Source organism: Oncorhynchus gorbuscha, linkage group LG19 (assembly GCF_021184085.1).
Source record: "Oncorhynchus gorbuscha isolate QuinsamMale2020 ecotype Even-year linkage group LG19, OgorEven_v1.0, whole genome shotgun sequence".
In the NCBI taxonomy this organism is placed as follows: domain Eukaryota; kingdom Metazoa; phylum Chordata; class Actinopteri; order Salmoniformes; family Salmonidae; genus Oncorhynchus; species Oncorhynchus gorbuscha.
In genome coordinates, this window is record NC_060191.1 from 48968217 (window position 1) to 48980667 (window position 12451).

General features: G+C 43.5%; 1 protein-coding gene across 3 annotated transcripts in view; it reads right to left on the reverse strand.

Annotated features, from left to right (window-relative positions):
- Window positions 1-12451, reverse strand: part of LOC124005815 (LIM domain kinase 1-like) — a 73779-nt gene that overhangs the window by 46358 nt on the left and 14970 nt on the right. Inside the window, exon 1 of one of the 3 annotated variants that reach the window (XM_046315382.1) lies at window positions 12134-12339. The exons of the other annotated variants lie outside the window; for them this stretch is intronic. Within the exon in view, the coding sequence (XP_046171338.1) occupies window positions 12134-12231 (98 nt within the window). The 5' untranslated portion in view covers window positions 12232-12339. Of the gene's footprint in view, window positions 1-12133; window positions 12340-12451 lie in introns of those variants that run through there. 3 annotated transcript variants of the gene reach the window in all.

Below are 12451 nucleotides of genomic sequence, written 5' to 3' on the forward strand. Positions count from 1 at the left end.
TCGCCGCAGCATTCAGCCACAAGAGCATTAGTGAGGTCGGGCACTGATGTTGGCCGATTAGGTCCGGCTTGCAGTTGGTCGGTCCAATTCTCTGTGGAGGCCAGTCAAGTTCTTCCATAACGATCGCGACAAACCACTTCTGTATGGACCTCGCTTTGCGCACAGTCATGCTGAAACAGGAAAGGACCTTCTCTAAAATGTGGCCACAAAGTTGGAAGCACAGAATTGTATAGAATTTCATTGTATGCTGTAGTGTCCCTTCAATGGAACTAAGGGGCCTAGCCCGAACCATGAAAAACAGCCCCAGACCATTATTCCTCATCCACCAAATTGGCACTATGCATTGGGGCAGGTAGCGTTCTCCTGGTATCGGCCAAACACAGATTTGTCCATCGGACTGCCAGATGGTGAAGCGTAATTCATCCAGAGAACGCGTTTCCACTGATCCAGAGTCCAATGGCGTCGAGCTTTACACCATTCCAGCCGATGCTTGGCATTGCACATGGTGATCTTAGGCTTGGGTCCGGCTGCTCGGCCATGGTAACCCATTTCATGAAGCATCCAACGAACAGTTCTTGTGCTGATGTTGCTTCCAGAGGCAGCTTGGAACTCAATAGTGAGTGTTGCAACTGAGGACAGATGATTCTGTGAGCTTGTGTGGCATACCACTTCGTGGCTGAGCCGTTGTTGCTTCTAGACTTTTCCACTTCACAATAACAGCACTTACAGTTAACCAGGAAAGCCCTAGCAGGCCAGAAATTTGACGCACCTACTTGTTGGAAAGGTGGCATCATATGACCGTGCCATGTTGAAAGTCACTGAGCTCATCAGTAAGGCCATTGTACTGTCAATGTTTGTCTATGGAGATTGCATGGCTGTGTGATTGATTTTAAAACACCTGTCAGCAACGGGCGTGGCTGAAATAGCCAAATACCCTAACTTAAAGGGGTGTTCACATACACTATATATACAAAATGATCTACATGTTGAACTGGCCCAGTGGCCCACCATCCACCACACAGAAAACACAATAGTAAATATAGACGTGATAACGTGAGATGAGTAATGGTCTGTGGTGAAGACCAGAATGAGATTAAGGGCTGCGTGTCAGATACACATAACCAAAATATTCGGAGACAAAATGATGATCTGAACCAAAGGACAGAGAAAGTGTTTACTGGATATGATAGTGATATGAACTACAAGGCAGACCTCATATCTATTCATATCAAATGGTCATGCTTTTGTCTTGCCCACGCAGCACAGGGTTAGCTAAGCACAGGGTTCACTGAAAGCATTGAGAGAAAGAAAAGAGATATGAGAAAAGAGGGAGGGAGGACATGCTGTTGGAAGCGTAAGGGTGGAGTTAAGCAGAGGAGAGAGAAAAGAGGTTTAGCTCTGCTGAAAGAGATAGAAGGAAAGGATATGTCAGGACAGGGAGAAGAGGCACAATGCTTAAAGGACATCGAGAAAGAGGACGGTAGAGGCAGGGAGATGAGCTATGCCAAAAGGATGGAAGGAAAGGGATAGATGGGTTTTTACTTGATGATTTGAGTGACAGGTCCCCAGGGCTCTGTCATCAGGGTCAGAGAGTAGAGAGAGAGAGGCACTGAAAGGAGGGATGAGCTGAGGGAGAAGTGGAAGGATGGAAAGAGAGATGAACAGGAGGCTGACAAATGACAATTCCATAAGCAAAGACAAGCAACGAGGAAAGATCCCAGATTCTGAGATGCCAGACACCCAGCTGCAACCACCTAGGAGAATAGAAACATCTAAAGAAGGGGGAGAGGTGAGTCACGAAATCTGGAGACCCCTCTTTCACCCCTTCATTCCCAAATGGAATCAGCCAAAGTGCCTTGTAATAAAATGTATTAATTAATTAAATGAATTATCCTTGACCCCCCCCCCAGCAACACCCATGTTATATAAAATCACCACTCACATAGAGACAGGGAGACAGACCGGCCAAAACACTGTATTCATACAGAGACAACTGTTTGACCAAAACACCGGATTCATAGAGAAAGTGAGAATTAACTAATCCATTCACTTCATATATAAAAAACATTGATATGTAAAATCTGTGTAATTAACATAGTTTGACTATTTGTTTTTGCATAGCATTGACTCTGATCACAGTTATTATCATAGATTCAGATATTATTGCATTAGACTGATGTTCGTATACTTTAGTTATCTCATTTACAGCCTTTTGGGGACCCTCCGTGAGATTTGTCACCCTGCGGCAAAACATTTTAGTGGCCACTCTCTTGACGGTGGAGAGAGAAAAAAAGTAAATTCTACACATTTTTCCATGGGTTGGAGAGAAAACGTAGCAATTTATGTATAATACATTAATGCAATTCTACTCATTTTGCCATGGGGCAGAGAGGATTTTCTTCCAGTTTTACAGCTAATTTCCTGCAATTCTACCCCTTTGGCCATGGGGTGGGGAGAATTTTTATCAGTTTAAAATGCCCACATGAGCTGAAAGACAATGCCCATACTTACCCATGATGTTGCACAACAATTTAAGTCAATACATCATAGTTTTAGTCAAAGTATGAAATATTTGGGGTTGAAGTGGGAAATCTGAAGGGGTAACTTCAGAATGTTTTCGTGACAATGCTGAGTTTCCTCTATGGTATGACATGCTAATACTTTGTCTACGTTTATTTTCAGGGCTTGGTTTTATTTGAATTTACCACCCACCAGCATGTCATTATTTATTCAATCAGAAACACCTGGAAAGTCCTTCTTTCATGAGTCGCGACTGAGCTAAGCAGCATAATACCAAACAGCTTTTCGCAGTAGACGCCTGAGCCATGGAGAAAATTAAAATAGAGGGTGCAAACTTGTGTTTTTACACCCCCACTTTTTACCAGCAAATTATCATAATCCATTTGAGTCGTTCAGCGGACTCTTATCCAGAGCCACCTACAGCAATGAGAGCATACATTATCATACTTTTTTCGCACGGTTAGGCAGTGCAGTTAGGCTATCCATATTACCGGAGCTTCATCTTATTATTTTTATCTAGATGGCGGATTTGTGGTTGCAATTTATGGAACATGCCAACATTTTGGAGATAACAACAGATGGCAAAATCAAATATACTGGCTTCCCCTATCCATCTGTGGCAAAGTTAAATATACTGGCTTCCCCTATCCATCTGTGGCGAAGTCAAATATACTGGCTTCCCCTATCCATCTGTGGCAAAGTCAAATATACTGGCTTCCCCTATCCATCTGTGGCAAAGTCAAATATACTGGCTTCCCCTATCCATCTGTGGCAAAGTCAAATATACTGGCTTCCCCTATCCATCTCTGGCAAAGTCAAATATACTGGCTTCCCCTATCCATCTGTGGCAAAGTCAAATATACTGGCTTCCCCTATCCATCTGTGGCAAAGTCAAATATACTGGCTTCCCCTATCCATCCGTGGCAAAGTCAAATATACTGGCTTCCCCTATCCATCCGTGGCAAAGTCAAATATACTGGCTTCCCCTATCCATCCGTGGCAAAGTCAAATATACTGGCTTCCCCTATCCATCTGTGGCAAAGTCAAATATACTGGCTTCCCCTATCCATCCGTGGCAAAGTTTTCCCTAAATGCTTCTGACAAATCCAGCTCCAGAACCAGCCATAGCCTAGCCAGCTGGCAAATCTTTTCAAAACGGTGAGCAACAACAGATAACATTAGCTAGCTAGATAAGGCTAGCATGCTCGGTATCTACACTGACAGCTATGTTGTTATTTATCCACTCCACCTGGAAAACGTTCCCACCCCCAATCATGAATATGTATTAGCAGCCTGCGCCATTCGTTGGCGGTGGAACCTAAACGAGAATTTCTGTTATAGGATAGGAATTTCCGTTGAAATACGGGCAGCATTGCCCTTTGGTGGGGGCCTTTAAAGCTAAATTCCCCAAATTCTACCATGACTAATGCCATGTTAATATCATATCTGCGTGAGAATGCCTAACACAATCAATTGGGGCCCACTGGAGGTCAGGGCCCCTGGGCACATGCCCTGTGTGCCATGATCACTACAAGTTTAAATAGCTGGCTAGACTAACTATCAATCAAACAATATATATGGCTAATTTCCTAGTGGACAAGGGGCCCTAAGCGACCAGCTTATGTTGCTTATACCTGGAGCCGGACCCGCTTCTTTACCATGCAAACCATTTGACCCAGGTCAATATCTGACCCAGATCAACAGCTTCCAATTATTTTAAATGTAAATCAAAGCAAAGGATTCATGAATATAATAATTGTGTTTGTTTACATTAATAAAAGTATGCCAATTTGACCTGTCACTACGGTAGGTCACTCTTTGATTTAGCTAAAGATGGAGGTATTGATCAGGAGTCACACACACACAGCATATTTGTTTTACTATCCTTGTGGGGTGCTTAAATTAATTTCCATTCAAAATCATATTTCCCATAACCTTAACCATAACCCTAAACCTAATTCTCACCCTAATAGTAACCCTAACCCTAAACATAACCCCTAAGCTTAAAAGATCATTTGTCCTCGTGGGAAACGTCCCATAAGGGATCATTTTCTATATTTTACTTTCCCTGTGGGGACATCTGGGGATTTCCAGTAGCCACGAGAATAGGAATACAAGCCCACCCACAAAAGTTTCAGACTGAGTAGACACAGTGGTTTCCCCAGTTCTCCAGGGGACAGACACATATAGCTGGAAGGTTTCCCCACATAGGTAGTGGTTCTAACTCCTACACCAACATGCCATCTCAGCTGTGTACTATGATCTATTTGTCACCCTGTAAACCAGTACCATAGTCTCTAACTAAACAATAGCAATACTGTAAACTGTTTTTTCTGTTTCTAGGATTAATGTTACTGCAGCACTCACATCACATACAATGTGTTGATTCCACTAATAACCCCTCACATCACTGAGTTGAAGGAGTATTGCTTGAGATGACATTTCAATACAAAAATTGGCATCACAAGTCAACCGTGCAAACTATAGAATGTTCACGGTAACCTAAAATACATAGCCTATGTAACAATCAGACTCTGGTGTGGGACTCTTCAAAATGTCAGTCTCGCCATCCTTTCTCTCTGTCTGGATGACAGAGGTCATGGTATGACGTGGGCAGAGACACCTCTGAAGGAAGCGGGTCATGTCTACAGGAAGGGCTCTCTGTACTGGGCAGGGGAGGAGAGGACAAGAGGAGAGAACCTCCAACAAGGTGTTGACCGATTTTTACATTTACATTTACATTTAAGTCATTTAGCAGACGCTCTTATCCAGAGCGACTTGAAGGTTTAAATATTTTTTAGGATGCAGCATTATGAACAGCGCAACAAATCATGTGCCACACGTGCAGCCTCCCATTTCTCTCTCACACAAACACAGAATAATCTATTTTGCGGGTCCAATGATCCATCCTCTGTCCAATTCCATACATCTAAAAGATGTCAGACATACAGTAAACCGTGTGGTCAATAAATCAATATTCCACAATCCACAGTTGAACGAGCAATAAATTGCACTAAAGAAATGAGACAACATGATTAATTAGTTAGCATGTCTATTGAATGCTGATGTGTTTTATAAACAAATTACAATTTGTTTTTAATCAGTTGGTTGATTAGTATCTAAAAATGTACTTTGTGTCTATATTATATCCAGTGCTTGGTAATTTTTGTCTGTCTATATTACATACAGTGCTTGCTGTTGTTGTGAGTGGGTATTGCCGGCAAGACTGCAACCCACACCAAGCATGTGACTATGAGGAAATATGACCTAAGTCTTATGAGAGGGGGCCGAGAAAGAGGGTGAGAGAAAGAGAAAGAATGAGAGAGAAAGATATACAGAAAGAGCGACAGAGTATGTAATGGAAAACAATGAGGAAACGACAGCGTCAGGGAGACCAGGGAGACACCTCTCCTGTTCGCATCTTGTCAACAAGCCAGTAACGTTTCCACTGGAAGGGAATACCAAAACAGGGATAGAGGGGGGGAATTCCTGGCAGGGGGCCAAGTTCTACCAATCTTCTTCAGTGGAACAAAAAAAAGTTAGAAAAAGAGAGAAACCCACACAAGGGCGACAAACAACAAAATTAGACACATTCATCACAATCCCAACCAACCTCCCCCTCTCTGCACCCCCTTATTGTCATTCCGCTCTTCTTTATCATTCCTTCGTTTCCGTCTCCCCAGACACCCTTCACCCCTGGGCAGAGCAGTTCCCAGACCATGATGTCACTCCCCTCACAGAAAAAGCATGACCTAATCCTCTCGGTGGCCCCTCCCCATTGGGTGTTTTCAAATCCTCCCAGGAAATCCCATAGCCAATCAGACACAGGTCGAAACCCCTCCCCTGCAATTGCAAGCTCAGCAAAGAGCAGGCATAAACCCTCAGTGCCGGGCTCAGCTATCCCTGTGTCAGCCATCCCCAGCTCTCAAGAACAAAAAGATCAGGGAAAAGATAGTCTGTGCATTTTCATGTGGTGGAAAAAACACAGTGGTTGGCTGGGTTGAGTTCTAAGATGGCTGCTGAACACCCGGTAGCTTTTGTCAATGGGGAACAGTTTTTGTTGTAGCACCGGCAGTCTATTGGTCTATTAAGCAGGGGCATTGCAGGTAACCGAGCTTTGTTGAGCTGTGTGGTGGTTGTATGCTGGGGGGTAAATAGTGTGGTGGCTGGGGGTGAATAGTGTAGATGGAGGCAGGTTCCTTTGTGCTCGCTAAACCCTGTGTCTGTATGGCTTTCAGCAAAGCTATCTATGCACATTCTGTCTGCCCGGGGCAGACTGGACTGGAAAAAGAGAATGGCCGGTCATTCTTCAATGTTCCACGACCTCGGGCAAAACAAGACATGAGTGATGGAGACGATCAGGTGCCAACCACATTGGCCTCTGGTCCTGTCCTAGTATCAGTGAATAGTCACTGTTCAGAGGACCACAATGCAAAGAAGTAAAAGTACACATTTTTGTGTTCAGCATACAAATATGTTGAGTCCTGGATGTTGGGCAATGTTGGACTGATATAACTGGTAAAGTAAATGAAAAAGTGTAGAAGTGAAATAGTGAATACATTCTATATCTGTAACACTGGGATAAGGGAGGTCAAATATCATTTCTGGAAGTCTGATAAAAGGCTTGTATTACAAGGCCAAAAGGTTTAAAGGTTGGGAGTGGGATTTTAATCAAAAGAAAGAACCTACATGTATAGACAGACTCCCTTTTCCTTTGTAAATGTCAGATTAACAATGGAAAGTTAGTCGGTGTGCAAAAATACTTTATTAAACAGAACTGTGTGTTCTTGGTTCTGGAGACAGAACAGAGACACCGTGTCAGTCAGTGATCTCAGTTTAAAAACAGTGGGAGGGGGGATAAACCTGGCAGCACTTGATGACTTGAGAACAATTTCCTCAATAATCCCTAAATCCACAAACCAGATTAATTCCTGAAGTAGACCATTTTATAAGGAGCTTTCGAGCAAGCTAGCCCTGAGCCATTTTTGTATTTTTTTAAACTTCAGTTAAGAACACATTCTTATTTACAATGACGGTCTACCAAAAGGCAAAAGACCTCCTGCGGGGACGGAGGCTGGGATTAAAATAAATAGCATAAATATAGGACAAAACACACATCATGACAGAAGAGACAACACTACATAAAGAGAAACCTAAGACAACAACATAGCAAGGAAGCAACACATGGCAACACAGCATGGTAGCAACACAACATGGTAGCAGCACAAAACATGGTACAAACATTTTTGGGGTCGGACAACAGCAAAGGGCAAGAAGGTAGAGACGACAATACATCACGCAAAGCAGCCACAACTGTCAGTAAAAGTGTCCATGATTGAGTCTGAATGAAGAGATTGAGATAAAACTGTCCAGTTTGAGTGTTTGTTGCAGCTCGTTCCAGTCGCTAGCTGCAGCGAACTGAAAAGACGAGCGACTCAGGGATGTGTGTGCTTTGGGGACATTTAACAGAATGTGACTGGCAGAACGGGTGTTGTATGTGTAGGATGAAGGTTGCAGTAGGTATCTCAGATAGGGGGAGTGAGGCCTAAGAGTGTTTTATAAATAAGCATCAACCAGTGGGTCTTGCGACGGGTATACAGAGATTACCAGTTTACAGAGGTGTATAGAGTGCAGTGATGTGTCCTATAAGGAGCATTGGCGGCAAATCTGATGGCCGAATGGTAAAGAACATCTAGCCGCTGGAGAGCACCCTTACCTGCTGATCTATAAATGATGTCTCCGTAATCTAGCATGGGTAGGATGGTCATCTGAATCAGGATTAGTTTGGCAGCTGGGGTGAAAGAGGCTTGATTACGATAGAGGAAACCAAGTATAGATTTAACTTTAGCCTGCAGATTTGATATTTGCTGAGAGAAGGACAGTGTACTGTTTAGCCATACTCCCAAGTATTTGCATGAGGTGACTACCTCAAGCTCTAAATCCTCAGAGGTAGTAATCACACAGGTGGGGAGGGGCATTCTTCTTACCAAACCACATGACCTTTGTTTTGGAGGTGTTCAGAACCAGGTTAAGGGTAGAGAAAGCTTGTTGGACACCAAGAAAGCTTTGTTGTAGAGCATTTAACACAACATCTGGAGAGGGGCCAGCTGAGTAGAAGACTATCATCTGCATATAAATGGACGAGAGAGCTTCCTACTGCCTGAGCTATGTTGTTGATGTAAATTGAGACGAGTGTGGGCCTAGGATTGAGCCTTGGGGTACTCCCTTGGTGACAGGCAGTGGCTGAAACAGCAGATTTTCTGACTTTATTACACTGCACTCTGAGATTGGCCTGGTTTGCTAACTACCTAAGACACCTCAGAGACACCAATATCCCTTAGCCGGCCCACAAGAATGGAATGGTCTACCGTATCAAAGGCTTTGGCCAAGTCAATAAAAATAACAGCACAACATTGCTTAGAATCAAGGGCAATGGTGACATCATTGAGGACCTTTAAGGTTGCAGTGACACATCCATAACCTGAGCAGAAACCAGATTGCATACCAGAGAAAATACTATAGACATCAAGAAAGCCAGTCAATTGATAATTGACAAGTTTTTCCAACACTTTTGATAAAAACAACAAAATAGAAATAGGCCTATAACAGTTAGGATCAGCTTGATCTCCCCTTTAAATAAAGGACGAAACGTGGCTGCCTTCCAAGCAATGGGAAACCCCCCCAGAAAGGTGAAACAAGATAAAAAGTTTGGAGATAGACTTGGCGATGATCGGGGCAGTAACCTTGAAGAAATGGTCTAAACCATCTAAACCATTGGGGTCAAGTTTCAGGAGCTCCTCTAGCACCTTGGACTTAGTGACTGCCTGCAGGGAGAAACGTTGTAGCGGAGCAGGGGAAAAAGAGGGAGAAGCATCGGGGATAGTTGCATTAGAAGGGGTGGGAGATGAGGAAATGTTGGACGGGCAAGGAGGCATGGCTGAGTCAAATAGGAATCCTGATTTAATGAAGTGGTGATTAAAGAGCTCAGCCATGTGCTCCTTGTCAGTAACAACGACATCATCAACTTTAAGGGACATGGGCAGCTGTGAGGAGGATGGTTTATTCTCCAGGTCTTTAACTCTTTTCCAGAACTTCTTTGGGTTAAACCCACAGAGAGAGAACTTTAAAGTAACTAACTTTGGCCTTCCCAGATAGGCTGAGTGCACTTATTTCTCAGGCTGAGCCAGTCAGTCTGAGTATGCGTGTGCCGAGCCTTTCGCCAAATGCAATTCTTGAAGTGGAGTAACTCTGCAAGATCACGGTCAAACCAGGGGCTGAACCTGTTTTTTTATTCTAATTTTCTTTATGGGGGCGTGTTTGTTAACAATACCACTGAAAATATCAAAAAAGAATGTCAAAGAGTCTTTGACAGAGGTGATCAAGCTGATTCTATAACATTTTACAGAGGCCTGTCATGAAGGAAGGCTTGCTCATGAAGGTTTTTTAGCAAGCGTCTATGACAAATCAGGACAGGTCGTTTCACTGAGCAGCCATAGCCATAACCAGAGCCCTAAGAATAGCCAGCTGCAACTGCCAAAGCTAGCCATTGGCCCTCGTGATAAGAACTGTGGGGAAAGCTAGGCCTAGGCTAGGAGATAAGCTAAAAGCTAACCAAATAATTAATTTGAAATTTGCTCTGGACTAATATAATATATTCAGGTGAGAAAAGCCAGAGAAAGGAAACAGACAGTATCTCTGACCCCTACAAGCTCCTCAAGGACAACTAGATAAAAGGATGACAGAGAGTAATAGCAGAGGAGGAGGAGGAGAGAAATGGGTGATTGAATGATGGAGGAGGAGGTTGAAGAGAGAAAAGAAAATGGTGATGGAGTGATGGAGGATGAAGAGAAGGAGAGGAAAGAGGGGAAGGAGGGAGGAGAAAAGAGAAGCACCCAGTGTTCACCCTTTAAGAGTAATTTTCCTTCCTCCTTTACTCAACATCTGTCTAATAAATCTCCACATCCGTCCTCGACAGCCTTTCATTTGTACACAGCCTGTTCCTCCTGCTGCTCTACAGAAATGAAACACAGAAATGAAACACAGAGCAGGCCGGTGAGCCGGGGGAGTCAGGCAGATTTAATCCTGTCGGGAGGATGTGATGTTTAATTTCTTCAGCCTCTCTGATGATGACATTGGTCGTCTTAGTATAAACCAGGTTACTGTCTGCCCACACACCTGCTGTATGCGTGTTCTCCTCTCCTCTGTTACACTTTCACTTATCCTCTTCTCCTCTGCTCTCACCTCTCCTCCACTCCTCACCACTCTTCTCCTCCACTCACTTACCCTCCACCCATCTCATCCCTCTTCTCCTCTCCTCCCGCAACCATTTTAAGGTGGCTAATAACACATCCATTACTTCCTGCCTGGTGTTAACTATCACTGAAACAATACCACAATCAAGTTCAAGATAATTACATTTCAAAATCCAGAACTCTGTCCTGCATTATTCACTTTGCATCATATGATGAGAAAGTGACAATGCTAAAGAGTATTTAAAACAACATGTGTGAAGTCTGCTTTATGTTAAAAAAAACCCTCATAAGCTACAGTTCACCATAATATTCTCCAAAAGCCATGGAAGACACCCATTCACAGCTTTGTGATTATAGGACCCGCTATTTATAAATTGTGAACAATTTCCCCTAAGAGGGTATGGCTGTCGTTGGATAACATGCTTATCTGACAACTCACACAAGGCAGGCACACACATACACACAAGCATACAGAGAGGAAAGCTGGAGTCAGTGAACACAGGCGGAGCACTGTATCACAGCGACACTGAAAGCTTCTCTACATCCCCAATCTAGTTGATTCATACTGTGGCGTACTCTCTGTACACTGCACCCAGGCTACATAGAGCCTGATACACTGCAAACAGAGCAGTCACATAGCAGAGAGGCTGGGAAATCATGCTTAGGGTGGACAGGGAGTTATGATCAAAGTCAGACAAGGTGAGTTAGAGAGACACAGGCAGAGTGAGGGAGAGTCAGTACTGTGACAGCCTGAATACAGTCAACGTGTGTACTAGACTCGACAATGTACACTTCTGCACACTGGGTGAGGGGTAGAAAAACAAACAGATTGTATAGAGCACCACACCAGTAAACACATACTGTCACATTAAAGGGACACACAGTAGAGACATGGTCTAAGTTCATAAACACAAGCATTGTTCAAATTCATTCTGGACTAAGTCATCTGTAATATTTCTGGTCACGAAAGTGAGAAAAGCAGACATGGAAACGAGGTTTAAAAATAAGGAAGTGATTTCACAGGCCCACCCAAACCACCCTTCTGTCTAGTCTGTGATGCTAACATGCTATCTGCTATCACTTCTCCATTAGTAAGCAAATACATCCAACTCTAGTCGAGTGAACGGTATTCATGACTAAACTGCGAATTTTAAGCAAGTTGTTTCAATGAGTAAGTCGCTCTGGATAAGAGCGTCTGCTAAATGACTTAAATGTAAATGTTAAATGAGTAAATGTAGAACTACAGGAACATAGTTCTGGAACTGCAACCAAGAGGAACCAAGTACCCCAACGACTACACTACAGACCACACAACTGCCCATCCTAGCCTTTACATACATCCATCCAACAAAAGGACTTACTTCTTGCCCTTGATGTAATTCCTGTATCGCTGGTCCCTTCGTAACATGTCTCCCTTCAGAGACAGGGCCTTGCTATGACAGTCAGGAAACAGGCTCATCTTAACAGCAGCGTATTGAACAGATAATCTATAGTAGAGAGGAAACCTGCCGCTACTAAACCACACCACCACACAGCAGCACTGTCACAACCATGAATATCTTCCTCTCTTTCTCTCACACTACAGCTGCATTCTGGTGCCTCTTTTTTCTTTTTTAGTCATGTGTTTCCTGTCCCTGCCCCTGCCCTCGCTCTCCCAGCTTCCTTTGGGAGTGGTGGTG